The following is a 19536-nucleotide window of genomic DNA, read 5'->3' as shown; positions in this document are numbered from 1 at the left end:
AAAATAAATCATTATTTCGTAATAAAATTGTAACGTGCGTGAAGTTGGCACCACAACTTTGTGCTACAAACTTCAAACCTTCGGCAAATATTTTGCAAATTATTTGCTAAAATTTGCATACTCACTCAATCCACGCAAAAAACATTTTCCGCTTGGTGGTGCCAATTTCACGCTGGTCCAATAAATATATCAAGTGGTATTCAAATGTAATAAATTTACCAACATACCTATTGTATTTTATAAATATTTTAACTATAATATAGTATATCTATCATTTTGACAATTTATAATGCATTATTGAAAAAAAGATCATAACAATGTCGTTAAATCAATAGATAACATATTAATTTTAAATCAACTTTGAAAAAACTGAATTAAAATAAAACAAGTTACTTAGTGCAAAACTAAATTTGGCTTTAGTGCCATTAATGTTACATTTTCATTGATACTAAGAATATAATGAAATTACTACCGGGCTATTTGATGAGCCTCAGTTATTTAACTGAAATACCGCCATAAATCATAATATTAGGGGCTATAATATAATGTTTTTGGTATATTTGTATATCGTAGTATTGTAACAATTAACAACATATATTACTTTATAAGTCAACGATTATAAAATATAGAAAAATAACATAATTCCTACTATAATTTTAAAACAAATGATGTTTGATCAGGTCAATCTTTGAAAATGTAACATTAACGCCACTAAAGCAAAATTTAGTTTTGCACAAAGTAACTTGTTTTATTTTAATTCTGTTTTTTCAAAGTTGATTCAAAATTAATATGTTATGTTTTGATTTAACGACATTGTTATGATCTTTTTTTCAATAACGCATAATAAATTGTCGACATGATAGATATACTATATTATAGTTAAAATATTTATAAAATACAATAGGTATGTTGGTAAATTTATTATAGTTGAATACCACTTGATATATTTATTGGACCAGCGTAGAATTGGCACCACCAAGAGGAAAATGTTTTTTGCGTGGATTAAGTGAGTATGCAAATTTTAAAAATTGCTTAGCAAATTTTAGCAAATAATTGCAAAATATTTGCTGAGGTTTGAAGTTTGTAGCACAAAGTTGTGGTGCCAGCGTGAAATTGGTACCACTAAAAGGAAAATGTTTTTTGCGTGGTTTGAGTGAGTATGCAAATTTTAGCAAATAATTTGCAAAATATTTGCTGAGGTTGGAAGTTTGTAACACAAAGTTGTAGTGCCAACTTCACGCACACAAAATTGTAACATGGTACGGAAAACCAAGGTTATAATATTATGATTCTTTTTTTCACAAAAAATACGTAATATTACAATGGTATTTTGTATAAATATATTTTATTTACCAACACAATAATGATAAATTAATAATAAAAAACATTTGGAACACCCAAACAAGCAAATCAAACCAAATTAAAAATAAACTGTAAAAATATGGAAAAGAAACCCAAACATTAGTACCATAAATGAAAAAAAACTGAATCGAGCTAGAATTGGACACTCAAAATTGACTCACGGATATTTGATGGCAAAAAATGAACCACCCATATGTCAAACATGTGGCACCATACTCACAATTAAACACATTTTTGAAGAATGCAGAATATACCAAACCCAAAAAGAAGAACTAAATATAATCCACGACATCGGAATAAGTCTAGGTCCAAACCCTGAAAATGAATCCAATACAATAGAATTTTTCAAAACAATAAAGATAATAAACCTACTGTAAGTCACAACTAAAATATTGTTAAACTATTTAAATTATATAATTGTATTTTACTAAAAATGTAACGCTAGTGGCCCGTGTTGTTGAAGTGGAAATTTATTTATGTAAATTTAAAGATCAAGAAAAAATAATAATAGTAAAGATATGCATATTATACTTCAAATTAAAAATTATTAATTTGATAAATACTGGAAAAACTATGAATATTATAAACATTCGACTACATTATTTCAAATAATGTCAGTTTGGAAATATAATATTAAACAATACATTATTCATACAACATACAAAGGGATTTACAAATAAGCAAAACAAATGTATCTATGTATACAAGAAAATGACGTAAAAACAAAATATATAAACATTTAGTTTTACATTTTCGAAATGACTCTTCAGTGGTTTTAAGCACTATTGTTCAATATACAGGTTTTTTTTTAATTAATTAATGGTGTAGTATTAGATTTGAAAGCTTGGTCTACGTGTATAAATATTAATTATTAATTATTATTCACACGAGGTACTTGGCTAGCTGATTTACATTTTTTCAAGTGTGTATTTTAAATTGTAAAAATAATTTTTAATTATTATGATCTTCTATACTATCTATAGCATAATAATAATATTATTACGATTCACAAGTATCCCAAATTCAAATTTTAAAATTATTATTATTTTATTTTGATGCAAAATTTACATGGAAAAAAAATCTATATAATATGGATATAATACAAGTATTTTTAAATTAATGACCATTACACACTTAAAGTTATTGTTATTGATGAATATCGAGTAAAAACATGTAAAACATATTCTATGGTTTTTATATTTTGGCATCATTGCCTTTTTATGTTCAATAATAATATCATAGACTAAAATATTACCATACAATGTTACAATCTTAACATGCTGTAACTTATTTCTTATAATCAGAAGAAATATAAAATACAGTATCGTGATGGTATAATAAATAATTATTACTAAAAATAAATAAAAATTCACAATAATACTGTTATAAATATGAAAAATATTTTTAAATATTATGATTTAAAGTAACTTTTAAATTTCCATTGACGGTTATCAATTGCATCGTGTTTTCATATTAATATAAGCAATAAATTGTATTATTATTTTAATATTATTCCATGACATCTAATCAATAAAAATAAAAATAAGGAAATATATATATATATATATTATATATAGAACAATAAATTATAATATCAGTAAATTACTTGTAAAAGTTGCTTAAATAGATATAATATATTATCGGAAAAATGCTAAGAATAACATAATTGCTAATGATAAATTAGATTAGTATAGGATACATAGTTTAGGATTATATACCTATAATACTGTTTTTTCAAAATAAAACTAAACCAAAAAAAGTTATGATTTATAGCTTACAAGTTCACAAAACCGTGTTAAACACAGAGCAGACCATGATAGATTTTTAAACTTTTGCAATCATATTTTTATAACTGGAAAGTCTCAAAATTTAAAAGCTATTAATAATACCACAGCAAAATCTAAGTCAATGTATGAATAAACAAATAAAATAAGATTTTTAATTAGGATAATATTTATTGTACTTATTGTACAGATTGTAATTTATAGAAATAAAGCCAATCTAATTTTAAAAAATCACAAAAAACAGGATTATAAATAATAAAATACTATAAATACATTTATTGAAAGTCACAGTGTCTACATAATTTATATATCCCAATCGATTATCCCAAAAACGCATTAATTTATCGTAAAAATTAAAAATTATACAAAGAAATATGAGAATTAAAACAATATAATATAAATACATACCAACGACGAATTAAAATTTCACTTAAGGCAAGAACTTTTAATACTTGACAATATTCACAACAAAAATTAATTTAATAAATCGTTGTCAAAAGGGGCATGGCCGTTTTCGACCAAAAACGTACCCTTCTCTTTTCGGCTGATTCACTTTTCGACCAAAACAAAAAATTATGTAATACATTTAAAATAAAATGTAGAAAGTTATTTAAAATATAAGGATATCTATATATTAATATTATTTTTTCTATTTATATGTATAATATAATATAAATCAATATACAATATTTGTCAATAATTTGTATAATTATAACATATATTTAAAAAATAAACTAATAAGTATAAAATTGTTGTAAAATAATGACAAATACTAGTAATAACAATTAATATTGTTTACTTTATGTTATACTTATAGAAAATTATTAAAATTATAAGTCGCACAAAATTTTATAAAATGAAATATAGAAAATTATTTGAAATGTGAAAATACCTATATATTAACATTGTTTTTATATTAATATTATACATAATAATTATTGACAAAAATTGTATATCATTATTGTATTATTTTAAATTAATTTTATGCATTTTTGTTTTGGTTGAAAAGAGAATCGACATATTTTAAATTTGGTCAAAAAGTCAATTAGCCGAAAAAGAAAGTGTGCAATTTTGGTCAAAAAATGAATCGACCTATTTTAATTTTGTCGAAAATGGATGGGCCAAAAAGGAATGGGTACAGTTTTGGTCAAAAACGGACTCACACGTAAAAAGTGTTCTACTTTATTTGATTGTTCCCATTTTATAATTTTCTTTGATGTTTAATTAAAGTTAATTACTAACTGAATTTGGTAAATGTTAAATTTTCATTATTCTTTTTTGTCTTATAAATCTAACTAAAACCTAATATTCTTTTTTCTACTATCTACTAATATGAACATTGTATAAAAAATTATAAATTCAAACTTATACTTCTTTTATTTCTTTTATTTCTTCTCGATTAAACAGTGTTCATCATAAAAGCTCATAAAACAATGAAAAGCTAACTTTCTTGTACACGTTTCGAAATAGGTAATATATATAATGACCAAACCTTAAAACCTTTCAAAAGTTATTATTAGTTGGTACAACAAAATACAGTATGCAATTATACTACAATAAATAATATGAATAAAGTAAAAGCATCTTAATAACTATGTAAACTTTTAAGTTAAAACAAGTATTTAATAGAAAAAATTCGCAAAACTTTTAGACCCACTTATGATCCATACCAAAATAATGAATGTAAATCTTAATGCAAAGTCATTCTACTCATTCTTTTAACACTAGACACTCATTATTTCAAAAAGCAAAAAGCAAATTTAAAATATTTCTTTTTACATAATTATAATACATAACAAAACTACATTTTTGAAAATAATATAAGTATTTATCTTTCATTTACCTTTCATTTTTTTTTTTATATCATTGTTTTATATTTTAGAAGACCACTCACGTGTGTGAATTATTATGAATTATTAAAATCTAGACTTTAACAAGTGGTGAATTAGTTATAAGTATTAAAAGTTTTTAAGTGTTATGGTTATTGTGGACTACCACAGGGGAACCCCGCAAAATTTTGATATACTACTCCACTCATCTAAACTTTAAATACTTATAAGTTGTATATTAATATTTCTTATATGAACATACTTCTGATAATTTTTATGAATAAAAATCGAATTTTAAATGAGTAGTTACAATAATAACTTTTAAATTAATGGGTAAATAACTAAATATAATCCATAATAAAAAGTTCAATTCATATTATCAGGATATAAAAGTATGAAACTAAAAAGTGGGTAAGTAGATGTCACTCTGCTGTATAATATAGTTTACAAGTGAGTTACTTTGATGGATGGTATTAAATTTGAATTCAATGATATCACTGTACTCTGAGTGAAGACGGTTTGTCAATCTAGGATATTTTATAGCTTATAGTTATCAATTATATTTCTATTATTTCAAAAAAAATGTAGGTACCTATAAAATAAATTCCAAATTAATCTAATCAGATTCATTATGCATTCAACTCACTCAGCCATTCATAGAAATAGTATACAATTTATTTAAAGTATTAATATAAGTCCTTAAGAAAATAAACTTTACAATTAGAATATAAAATATGCTCTAGAAATTTTAAGTACCCACGAATAATATTTTTAAATTACAATAATATAACTAGTTATACTAGTATAACTTATTCTTGATTATTTAATATGTAATTTCATCCAAATTTGAACTTAAAATAACTATTAAAAAAGTGGGCAAATGGGTATCGTTCTGCTGTATAGTATATATGGAGAGTAGTTCAATATAATAGTATAATGCATGTGTTAAATTTAAATGCAATGACAAGTATCATTGTATACGAAAAACGATTCTGAACGGAGATGATTTTCAGTCTAAGATAATATATTATATTACCTTTATTTAAATTATAATATATTTTTCTACGCTCATAAAATATTTTCTATATTGACTCTAGAATTTTTTTTTTACAGTTATTTGGGGGAAAAGTTACGGAAAAACCTTGTGTTGGGTATCTTGAGTATAAATCACGACAATTTTATGAATTTTCAACTTTATAATTTCATGTAAATTTTCACAGTTTTGACATATTTCATAAACATTTGAACATTTTGAACTTCAAATGCTTACAAACAAAAATTGTGACTAACGATTTTTGATTTTTTTTTTTACTACGATAAGTACAACTTATAATAAACCTTAAAGATTTTTTGAAAACTAAATTTTTTTTATAGGCATTTCAATAAAAAAAAAGCGGGTAAGTCGTGTATGTCGCTCTGCTGTACAGTAGGTTACAAGTGGGTTGCTGTAATGGATGGAATTAAATTTGAATCCAATGATATTATATCATTGTATACGAAAAATGATTCTGAGCGAAGACGATTTATCTGTCTAGGATATATTATAGATTATTAAAAAATTTCAAATCTTAGATTTAAAAAGAAAAATTTTTATGAGTTTATAGTTTGAAATGATTTGCGAATTTTCGTGATTTTTGATGGTGTATAGAATATACTTATATAAACATTCGGTAAAAATTTCATGTATCTATGGTAATTTGTTTTAAAGTTACATCAAAAACCAAAATCGATTTTGTCGAAAACTTAATGTACGTAAAATTTCCCGTTTTTCCCTTAATTTTTAGTTTGTTTTTCTCGACTATTTAGAAAAGTATTAAGAATTTTTTACTCTTGACCCCCCAAAGTACCAACTAGATTCACTTTCTGATCGAACGAGGTACTGAAGTCAAAAATCGAAGCATTTTTACTGCCCCAAAACGATATGGCAGACACAAAAAAAAAACACACATCATGGTAAAATCAATACATTCATCGCTCCGCTCAGAATCTAAAACTTAGAAAAATCGAAAATTCTAATTGACTATAAATAGCTTAAAAATAGTCTAAATATTTTGAAAATTTAAACAAGTATAGTAATTTTGATAAAATGAACATTTGGTGTAGATTTCATTTTCTACAGTAGTTGTTTTTGAATAACAACAAAATAAAAATATTGGTACAAGATAACGCTAATATAAACATTTAATGAAAATTTCAAGTATTTACAATGATTCACTTTTGGTTTACAGCAAAATAAAAAAATTTAATTTTGTCAAAACTGATTATGAGTAAAAATTCCCGTTTATTCGTCACTTTTTTATGGTTTTTCCTAACGCTCTTGAAAACTAAAATTTTCCTTTTCAAAGAGGGACTGAAGTCAAAAATTGAAGCATTATTTCTACACCAAAACATTATGAGCAAAACAAAAAAAAATAAAAAAAATAAATTTATCATTGTAAAACCAATACATTCCTCAATTCATCGAATCTAAAAACTGTATTTGTATAGATTCTAGATTGTTTTTTAGCACAGAATTAACTAATTACGTGGAACCTTGTTTTAAAATTTTAACTCTTAGCCATAAAAGTTAAACGTTTTATAAATTTGTAACAATCAAAGAATTTGTAAATTTTCAATTAATTAAATTTTGTCAAAATATGAATTTTGAATGGTTATAAAAAAAAATGTACCAATGTATTTTTGATATATTTCAACTATTATATCAACTTATGGGGAACCCTGTATTAAATATTCAAGTTTTTTGACCCAATGAATAAAATTGTATTATTGATATTTATAGAATAAAAAACGGAAAATTTTAAATGTCTATAAATAACTTAAAATTGTTGAAATATTTTTAAAATTTAAAAAAGTATAGGTAGTAATTTATAAAATAAACATTTGGTGTAGATTTAAAGTTTCTGTAATAGTTCGTTTTTTATTAAAAACAAAATAAGAATATCGGTTAAAGATAAATTTATTGTATATCCAATGTTGTAATTCAAATGCTTATAAAATTTAATTTGACTTTCCGGTAGACAATCTCTATTTGATAAAAGTATACAAACTCATGAAGAATCTTGTATTGAATTTTCAAACCTTAGATTTAAAAATAAATTTTTCTGAATATCTAACTCGTAATGAATTGCAAATTTTCGTGATTTTTACGTATTTTGTCAAAATTTGAACTTTAAATGCTTATTAAGGAGCCTTGTATTAAATTTTCAAGCTTTTTTACCAAATGGATAAAATTTTACAGTAATTTATAAAAAAAAAAAATAAAAATTTCGAAAAATTTTAAATGTCTATTTATAACTTAAAAATTTTTTAAATATTCTTAAAGTTTTATCATTTATAGAAAATGACAGTACAAACATTCAATGAAAATCTCGTATGTCTACGGTAATTTTTTTTAGAGTTACACCAATATCAAAATTCGATTTTCTCAAAAATTAATTTTGCGTAAAAATTTCCGTTTTCCCTCAATTTTGTTTTTGTTTTCCCAGTACTTTTGAAAACTACTGTGAAATTTAAAATTTAACCTCCTCAATACACCAACTAGATTCACTTTCAAACTAGAAAATCTATTGAAATTAAAATCGAAACATTATTTCAACAACTTATTGTGTACACACACACACAACATTGTAAAATCAATACATACATCGCTCCGCTCAGAATCTAAAATGCAAGTTGTCAGTCTAAAAGGTGATACACTTTTCTTTCACGATATTTTAAGATATTAAACAGTATACGATTTAAAATAATGTAAAAAGTATATTTTGAAAAACGATAATACTTTTTGACACATCTATAACTGCAGTTTACCGTTAAACGAATCGCCCAATTTACAATAATACACGGTTTATTGTATAATAATTCATAATATATAGTGTTTATAGTGGTGAATCGTGTATTTGACGTTCGTAAATGTTTTACGTATTTCCCTTTCAGAAATTAATATTAAAAAAATTAAACAAATGAAACATATCGTTCGTTTGTTTACTATATATTGTGTATAAATGTATTGACCTGTAAAGTAGTCGGTTAATTAGATTTACACCATGTAACGTCGAGCAAAAATAACACGACAGAACAAAGCAGTAGGTACTTAGTACAAATGAGAAAAATAAAGAAGCCGATACATAAATTGTTATATTAATACGCGAACCTGTCTATATATTATTATCATCTGTACTCGACTAAATCAATATTATTCGCGTCGATTACATGCTCAAATATTAGTTACAGTACGTAATTAAAAGGATACACTGTGTTTCAATAACTACTAACGTGTCAACATAATAAATGGATACAATCGCAATGAACCGTATTTGTGGCAATTCGGTTCAAAACTGCGACGATGACAGTTATTAATATTTTATAAACAACATGTCCACAGCATTCTCGTGTTTTTCTTGTGCTATAATACAATACATACTTAAAGTATTACTACTATCGATATTTTTATGCGCCCATGCAATATTTTAATTTCAACACGCCACGAGTCATGACAAAATATCAATACATTTTTTTCAAAACAGTACCTACATATACCAAATTTCCAAAGTGGGATGCTATAACGTCATAACCATAAACAACAACGTAATATATTCCCAGTCCACATAAATATCATATTGCATATTATGAAATATAAATTCTACGGTTTACACACTTTTGGTTGTTATAACGAAAAATTATTATACACTCCGCTGACACAGTGCTCTCGTATCTTACTACATCCCGTATATTATGGAAACTTAAGCATAATATAACATCACAATTTTAGGAATTTTGACCCAGTAAGGACCAATGAGAGAATACTTGTTGGAGGGTAGGGAATATGTATGATAAATTATACATCATAATATTATTATATTAATTATAAGTACCTACCTCTAGTTTAATTTATAAAATACATATTTGTTACGGTAACTTAATGAAAATTAATTTATCATGAAACAAAACCTATCGTTTTTTTCTTCTGTAGGGAACAGAGTATCTCAAAGGAAATGTATAGACACTGAAACAGATTTATGTTTCTATAATATCGACACCCTTTTTTTAATTAATTTTTAATCAGATGATTTTAACGTTGATTAATTCAACTTTTAATATATTCTAAGGAATAAATAATGATCATTTATGATGGTTTAAAGACATATGATAATCTTGAATGATTTGAAAATGTTATTAAAATTACAAAACTAATTTAAAACTTTACGATTTGTAAAAAATGAAGAAAGTTATATCATAGCCGAAAATAACAAGCTCAAAAAGTTCAAAAAATATAAACTAAATATAATGTGTATTTTAAATTCTGTGTAAACACTTAACATAGGCATAACTTTCGTAGTATATAAAGTTTTATAACAAATCAAATTTTGATTTAGATGCTTCAATTTATTCAAAAAATTATCCGATCAACAATTTACAGTAAAAAAGAACAGTTCTCATTTGAAAAAAAGTGTGTGTTTTAATTGTATCATTACCTATAGAATATACCTCAAATGGCAAATAATAATAATAAAAATGTAAGCATACCTATTTGAAAATATATGGTGTTTTAGTGGTCTATTTGAAAATTCAAAAAAAAAAATGTTGATCTTTAATTTCAGAATTTAAATAAATGTATATTGTTATATGATAGAGGGAAGGGAGTGCATACCAAAGTGTATATACGTTGTGCAGTATTTATCAGAATATAATGTTTATTTATATATTTCATATACCTAAGTATAATTCTAAAACCCTGAAACTTTTTATTCTAATCCTATTAGTTATAATGTTTAAATTTTCAACAGAAAATAACAGAAGAGTGGCAGAATTTTTGAGAAAATCTATCTCTTTCCGAAAAATTGAGAAATGCAAAATTATTAATACAAAATTGATTTATCCTACTGGCACAAAACGTATAGAGGAAGTGACCATCACTCGTACTAAAATAGGACACTCTCGCCTAACACATACTTATCTTATCAAAAAGGAACCAAAACCAATATGTGATATATGCAATTTAACCTTAACAATAGAGCATATTGTCATCATCTACCCCAAATTCACTAAAGCTCGTATCAAGTTACTCAAAAACCTTCTTTCACTCAAAAAGATTTCAAATACGAGAACACTACTTCAATCTGTAAATTTTTCCACAGTATAAATTTAACCAATTCACTATGAATATAATGTATTTATTACTTGTACTAAAAATTAAAATTAATTATACAGAAATTTAATCTGTCAACATTTTGTTTAAATGTATATGTAGGCTAAAAACCTGTGTTGTTGAAGTCTTATATAATAATAATAAAAAATAATAAATATTTTGAGATAACTTTATTTTAACAATTGATGTAAAAAAATTGATATAAGCTTACAGACATTCAATATTTTATACACGCCACTTTACTAATTGAGATATACTTCATAACTATGGCATTTATTAAGCGGTTCATAAATTAAATTAAACTTATTTTCAAAACTAATCACGCATACGTTCGTAAATTCACTTTTATGTCGAGTATACTTGCCTATATTATAATAAAAAAAAAAAGAAGAAAAGTCCGACGAAAACGTGAATTCGGTGAATTGAACGTTTTTATTTACGAACCACAAAATTTCGAATCATTTATCATACAACATCTTAATATAGGTCGGGGTATTGTACTTAGTGAGCCCGTGTACATTTTAAAGTAAAAACGGATTCGAAAGAGATGAAATTATATATTTCGTTCAAATCGAATAACGATAATTACGTTTTTCTACGGGTAGACACACTATACATATTAGTTAATTATCTGCTTCCAAAAACAATGAAACGTTGATTTTGAACGTGTGCACCGCCCAGCACGTCTTCCGTGAGCGCGTGACATAACTTTTAAACCAATCATAAATACATGAAACCGAAACGTGAGCTCCTCCAACACCTTATTTCCGCGGAATTATGAATAAAAGTAAATTTAATTTTTTTTCTCAGTTCTTTGAAATAAAAACAAAATATAAATTACGGACAAGATATACTGAACTATAGTTATGACTGAAAGTTAGAGCCTACGAATAGCTTCGCTCATGTCTGTGCGCGACACTGCGTGCTAAAATATATTACTATATTTTTAAAAACAAAAACTATGACATATATTTTGTAAAAACAGTCATTCGGTTTAATGTAAAGCATTTTACAATTTTAAATAATAATAAAAATGATTAGATACCATTAGTTACAAAGTTTGCCATTTATATATTTAGGCGCAGTGGTGAAGTGAAAGGAGTTTCGTGGCACTTAGGTGTCATGGAAGAGATTTTTTTGGGGGGAGGGGGGAGAGGGTGTTAGAAGATGGTTAGATAGCTTATGGTAAAGAATAACATAAAACAAAAACTAAAATATTTGTATTCACATACTAATTATATCTACTATACCTACGTATGTTATATTAAGGTGATTAAGAGTGTGCGGGTAATGAAAATATATATGCTGTGCATCATGATTTATTAATGCTCACCACGCCACTATCTATAAGTACTTAATACAGACATTTTGTTGTGATTAATTAAGTTAATACTATAAACGCTCGCCGGAGCAATAATGATTTATTCGTAGATAGGATAACATAATATTATAATTAAATCCTGAACTCTTGGTAATTTTTCGAATTTTTTTCGGGAAATTAATAAAACTACTGAAAAAAATATTTTAAAAGCCTTTTTCATTTATAATAATATTATAATTACTGGGTATGAATAATTTATTGCCTATAACGGAACGTGTTGATCTTTTGGAGCAGTCCATCGGACCATGAAGATGTTTAAAAAAAAATAAAAAATGTTTTTAAATAAATATCATTGTAAAACCCAGAATATTCAAATAAATTTATATTATTGTTCCAGGAACGGGTATCCTTAATTGTGCCATGGATTGTCGGTCTCATAACTTTCATGGCACTCGAAGCGGTTGCCATTGTTTACTCGAACGTACTCAGAGACCATGTAAATAAGGTGAGTTATGAACATGAACTCGTATATATCTAATATATATAAAAAGTAATATCGTAGAAATTACTTGACTTCTACAAAAAATATAGAGAATATAATATAATATTGTATTAACCAAAAATTAAATCATTTATTATTTCTAGAAATTCGACTCGTTCTGCAAAATCGAAGTGACCTTTTACCTGATACGGGCAGTACTAAATGTAAGTAAGCTCATTAAATATTATTTGTTAAAAGTCAATATGTAATTTAACCCATGTACCCATTTAATTATTTCGTTAAAATAACAGTTTTTAAGGCATTTGCAGAAATGTCCGTTTTTGTAGTAAAATAGAATAACGCGTATAAAAGTATTTGTTTCATTGTGCATATATAATCATATTATATAACATGACAAATAAGACAAAATATAGAAGAAAATGTTGGGCTAGGAAACTTAAACTGTCAATATTATGCATTACATATACCTATTCAATGTAACTGTTGGTATTTACTAGTATTTAAACAGTATAGAAATAAAATATTAATGCCTTGAATCATTAAATATTAAAAATCATTAATTCCAGTTTGAAAAAACGTACTATTATACTGATTTGTATGGTGGCAGAGAAATATGTCATATTTATTCTCGTATTATATTACACTAAAAATATATACAAAGAAAAGAATTGATACAAAAATTAAATTTATTAAATGTGTATCATGAGGAGAAAAATATGCATTGTAGGTACTATGCATATAATCAAATTCATACCTAAATATTTCAAAATAATACCTTTGTAAAACTATTGACAAATAAAAAGAAGTACCTACATAAGCTAGTGAATTTTATGAATAAGCCTATCCTCTGACACCCAACACCGCTGCTAAAATAAATGCAATTTTACGTTTGGCTTTATCTCACATACAATAGTACCTAGTTCACAATAAATGTCATTTTATTACATAAAACGATTAATCTTCACACATAACGCAAAATAATGACTCTCGCAAACTAGTAATTAACAAGAACTAGGATACTGCTTATGATGGTTTCGTACTCTAATATAACTGAATTTATTTTCTCGAAAAATGGCCAAATTATCTTCACAGCCCTACAATGCTAATAAATTTTTGATCACCGATCCGACATGCTTCGTCATTGTCACTATTATTGAGTACTATACCTAACACTGTATCAGTAAACCTATTTACTCAAAAATTAATAATAAGAAAAATAATTTATAGTATATGTCTGTTATTGATTCAGCTCATTTCTAAATAGTTTGTGGGAAGTGTTGTGAATGAGGATAATTTAACTAATATTCTAACATAGATATTTTCTTTTTTTTTTCCATTAGAATCGTAAATCTTTTCTAATTCAACAATGCCTTTAGCTATTTAATTTATATATTTTTATTATTATTTACACTATATTTTTGAATTAATCTGTTCAAAAACTTAAAAATGTATTCATATGATCCGTATAGGGTGCGTTAATCGTGAGGATTAGTAATTTTACCATCGTGAAAGTGATAGTATAATTATGACTATATTATTAATATCGTTTTCACAGATTTAAATATCAGCTGGTCTTTTGGAAATGAATTATGTTTAAGCTGTGAAACTTCTATATGTGGACAACTAAGTTTCGCACAGTGACGTATTACATTAAGGACGGTGGAGGCCGATTTACTCAGATGGCACTTGCCACTTTTGTAAGGGAGACGCATTTTGTATAGGCATACTCGTATTATTAATTATAACCATCATTATTATTCGAGCTTATTATTTTTTCTAACCATTGGAAATTCAATTCCACTACATTGCACATTGAAATTTTTTTTTATTAAATTGTTTTCTTTTATATAAGTTATGTATTGATTGAAATGGATTTGTTGATTTTTATTCCTATTAAATTATATGGTATACATAAAATTAATTTTTATCGCCGAGATTAGTGTTTATAATCAACTACCAAAAATGGGACTTAAAAATCAGTATAGCAATAGTAAATACTCAATATTTCAAGTATATTAAGATACCTACTCAATACTCAAAACTTGATAGTTGCTGCATAAAAAAAATTTAATTTAGTAACTATATTAATTTCATTTCCTGTATCATATATAAATGTTTTTACACTATAATCTAAATATTTTAAATATTCATAATAATATATCATTAATGAGAAAAGCTATAACTAGCAGCCGATAAGTAATCATAAAAGATAAGTAATGTTTTATTTTATTATATGAACAAACATAATTTAACAACTCTTTTATGTCATACTATTATAATGTTAACATTTAATTTTAATAATAATCAGTGGTTTTTCAAATTTTAAAACACATCCCATCCAAAATCAATATGGGATAATCAATTTAATTTATATTTCATACAATAATATGTTTTACAGTAGTGGACTGGCCAGGTCGGTGAGACGGCGATGACCAACTGGGCCTCCTCCAAATTTATTAAAAAAATATATGTTTAATGCGTGGGGTCTTCCTAATCAAACATAAATAAAGGTACCCTTTTTTTTTAACTGACCAAGTAATGTGTACCCAGGCCACCACTGATGTTATTTATAGATACACCACTACAAAGTCCAAACGTCTGTCTTACACGAATTTTTGATTTCACGTTCCGATCTAGTGTGTGAATATATAGCAGGGGCGTATTTAGATTTTTTTGTTTGGGGGGGGGGGGGGCTGTGGTGTTTTCTCCAACTTAAATTTCCAATTCAGCCTATACGAGTTAGAAAATTTACATCTGATAGGACATAATACGCAGACTTTATAAACAAGTCCTGGATTTCGGGGGGGGGGGGGGGGTGAAGCCCCCTCAGCCACCTCCATAAATTCCATAAATACGCCCCTGATGTGTAGTTTATGTCTGTAAAAAAAGTGCGAACCAGATAATAAATTATTAGACAATATGCACAAAATCACGAATGTCTCAGCGAATTAAAATAATCGCTATGCTTTTCGATCAAATAAGTACCTCTTACAGTCGTATGACTCGTAAAACACAACGATCGACGAATATTCGACACTAAAATTTATCTTGCGGGACCTGTTAAGGATATCAACAGCAATCATTCTAACAATAATTAACAACTATTATTGTACCTACTACTATTCCTATCAACACAAAATTATAAGTCTTTAGAAAAATAATTTAAGCTTCAAAGTTCAATTTTAATATAGGTATTAATAGTACGAGTATCTGGCAATGAAAAAAAATTTTGAAATACTCATAATTTCCCATAACTGCATCGATACGTATTTTTGTATGATTTTAGCAATTACAAAAAATTACGTTACTTGTAAAGTGGAAATCGAAAACAGGAAGGTTCCCACTCTGTAGCGAATATTGAATGTATCGCAGTCGTGTTTTCCATAAACCTATTACTTAATGATGACAAATTTATTCGCGGAAAAATAATGTTAATGCAACGCGAACATCGCTTCCGTCACAGCGAAGTGGTAATATTAAAAAAAAAAAATAAAGATTTGTGAACGAGGCCGCATATTTTGCACAAATTCGCATACACAGAGCTGGATGTGGTTGCGAAAGAAAAATATATGAGATAAAGATAAATGTGGGTTTTTCTGTTTTCGTGACAGTTAAGAAATAGGGATAATTCCGGGAAGAAAATTCTGTATCCTTCATGAGAACGATAAATATGTTTGGACCAAATCTCTTGGGCTGCGAAGAAAAATATCCATTTTTCAAAACAATAGATTCGTCCCCGTGTAGTTATGCGCGTAATCATACACAGTCATACATTACCACTTTAGTTGTGTTGTTCGGTTGGTTTTTAGTCGGACACCGCAGACATAGCGATAGCATAAGGTTAAGGGTATAAGGCGTCACCTATACGCGTACGCAAGTCTCTGACACCGTTTCGAAACAATATAGGTAAATAAGATAAGTAAAATAGATGCTTTCGTTCTAAAAATCGGTGTTTTGTCATTTTTAGTAGACATCCGCACACGTGACGCACTAAAACGAAAGTATTTCAATTTGTCGAGACAGGGTACCAATAATCAAAACATATTATATATTATGAACCTACGCATCATCGTCCGTTACGACACTTTAATATTGGAGCTTTTTTCCTGTCGTTTAAAGCTCTGTAAGGACACAAATATTTAAATCCACTTGCGAGAGAGAGTGATTAGGGCCAAGGGCTGTGATAGTCGAGGGAGTGAAGTCAAATTTGGAAGGGACTTCATATAATATTTAATCTGCACATAACCCCCCAAATTCCCCAATGGTTAATTTCCTTCGAATAACAGTTCTCTATAGATGCAATTATTTTGTGTATTATTATTCGATAGAGTAATTTAACTGCTTCGGTTCCGTGTTTTTAAATGAAATAAGATGTAAAGATTTATAAAAATTACTGCACATTACGTACTGTAAAAAATAATATTCTGCTTATCTGTCCAAAGTATTATTCATTTAAAAATGTCGTCGATATGCATCATACTAGTGTGGTTTGAGCGCAATTTATAAAATTTAAACAAAAGCATATTTTTAAACACGAATTTTTATTAATGCATAACTCAACGTTAAGTCAAGTAATATATATAAAAAAAAAAACCGTAAATTACGCGTTATGCTTTATTACTTTTTTTCCTGACGTATTCATATTCGATCGTTATTGCACTGTGATTGGTAAATTACATGTATTTTTATTACTTTATTACTAACTTCAACAACTGACTAATAATTCGTATTTGAGCTATTCTAATTTTTAGTAAAATATAATAATTATTATTCATCTATAATGTAGTTAATAAAATGATTGAACTATAATTTTTCCTTGTGATTTTTAAACATTTAAGTCTCCAATATTTGGTTAACATTTTAATGCACACTACCTAATAAAATGCTCGTACACGCGGATATCTCGACACAAACCGGTAAAGAACATATAGTTTAAGAGAACGTGAGCTTTGAAAATGTCACGACGGTGGTAAAGGTCGGTAAAAGGAATTCCAGTGAAATGGTCGCCGCCGCTATCCACTGTGCACAAGACGTACACAACGTTGGAGGTATCTACCTCCACCTAAAATAAATAATAATGACATTCCTCCTAACGGGACACGCTCGTAGGATTTTAAATTTATCACCCAGACGCTCGGCGTGCGTTAAGTGTTGTCGGATCGTCGAGTGTGTGTGTGTGTGTGTGTGTGTGTGTGTGTGTGAGAGAGAGAGCTCTGACGTTCACGTTATTATCATATTGCATTGTCTCGACGCGTCTCCGTTAATTTATCGCGAGTCGTCGGCGGCGGCGTGTACATTGTAATAATTATTATAATCCGAGCTGGCGCTTACGCCAGAACCTTTGCTTAGAAAAAAAAAAGACGCCGAGATGAAATCATTAGCAGAAACAAAGTGGCGACGAAATGAATGGCTGCGATGGTGCAGTGTATAATACACGCGACTCACACACACTCCAAATGAACGACGGAGCTTGCCGGGGGAAAATATTCAGTGCACTAATCGACTGTGAATCGCCTGAGAATTGCGGCACATAATAACATCGCCTAGTGATCGCGCGATGAACAAAAGGCGCAAATATTATTATTATATTGTGCGTATTCGATTAAAATGCGTCATATTTTACTTGCCCACTTATTCGAGTTAAACGATCGCGGTGGCGGTGGCGATGGCGGCAAACATCATGACGTCTACACCAGACTCAGCTATTAATCAAACCGGCTAAATTTCTAATCGACGCACAGTTAGGTATAGGAACTCAACCGGCGGGGTATGCGCAGCAGTCGCGTATTATACAAGTGGCGAGGAGGGTGAGTGTTCGAGAGGATGTGACAACCCCCCCCCCGCCACTATATTAAGCACTCGTTGTACATGTCTAAATTATTTTGTAATCATCAAGTATAAAGAGCCGGGCAAGGGCAACAATAAATGTTGAGTGACCAAAAATTTATTGCGTATGGTAAATCACTGTTATTATTCATATATATATTTTTTTTAATTTATTATTTACTTTTATATTATAATATAATCATATTAGAACCGTTTTGGTATTCTTGTCATTATTATTATTATTTGTCTCTCTTCTGTATTGTTGAACAATTTAATTTTTCCTTTTTTTAATAATACTTGAAATTTTCAATTTCGATCTCTTTAAAGTAAACTACGTCCAATATTCTATCAGAAAATCGAAGTTTTTTCATACCACAGGCAAGTTTCGGTTATACTTATCGTCTATACAATCAGAAAAAAAACTATTAAACTAAAAAGAACACATCATATCATTGTAAAATCTTAACATCCATCTCTCCACTTAAAATATAACTATTATTAATATTATTTTTTCCAAAATATATTATTTATATTGGTAAAAGGAAATGTTTTTGTGGATGTCAGTGTATGCAAGCAATCCACACCAAACTCTATCTCATTCGTGGTACTGAAATGTGGTACATATACGAATCTGTGTAGTTTAAATTAAACGGAGTTTAAAAGAGCTTAAGCTACTACCTTAGTCGGCTAATTGTTTTTATTTAATCATTTACAACTAGTAACCATGTTTTAATTTATACATAGTAAAATATGAAGTGATGAAACAG

General features: G+C 27.4%; 1 protein-coding gene and 1 long non-coding RNA gene across 8 annotated transcripts in view; one reads left to right on the top strand and one right to left on the bottom strand.

Annotated features, from left to right (window-relative positions):
- The window catches only part of LOC107169664 (uncharacterized), a 207410-nt gene that overhangs the window by 175012 nt on the left and 12862 nt on the right, over nucleotides 1-19536 (bottom strand). The gene's annotated exons all lie outside the window — the stretch shown is intronic.
- The window catches only part of LOC107169663 (uncharacterized), a 133911-nt gene that overhangs the window by 110200 nt on the left and 4175 nt on the right, over nucleotides 1-19536 (top strand). For all 3 annotated transcript variants that reach the window (XM_089226521.1, XM_089226518.1, XM_089226520.1), the window contains 2 exons: nucleotides 12839-12946; nucleotides 13087-13146. In XM_089226521.1, the coding sequence (XP_089082647.1) occupies nucleotides 12839-12946; nucleotides 13087-13146 (168 nt within the window). The remainder of the gene's footprint in view (nucleotides 1-12838; nucleotides 12947-13086; nucleotides 13147-19536) is intronic.

Source organism: Diuraphis noxia, unplaced genomic scaffold (assembly GCF_037042655.1).
Source record: "Diuraphis noxia isolate RWA-SAM2 unplaced genomic scaffold, SU_Dnox_SAM2 contig0004, whole genome shotgun sequence".
In the NCBI taxonomy this organism is placed as follows: Eukaryota; Metazoa; Arthropoda; class Insecta; order Hemiptera; family Aphididae; genus Diuraphis; species Diuraphis noxia.
The sequence above is the reverse complement of the archived record's forward strand: the minus strand, read 5'-3'. Positions and strand labels throughout refer to the sequence as shown.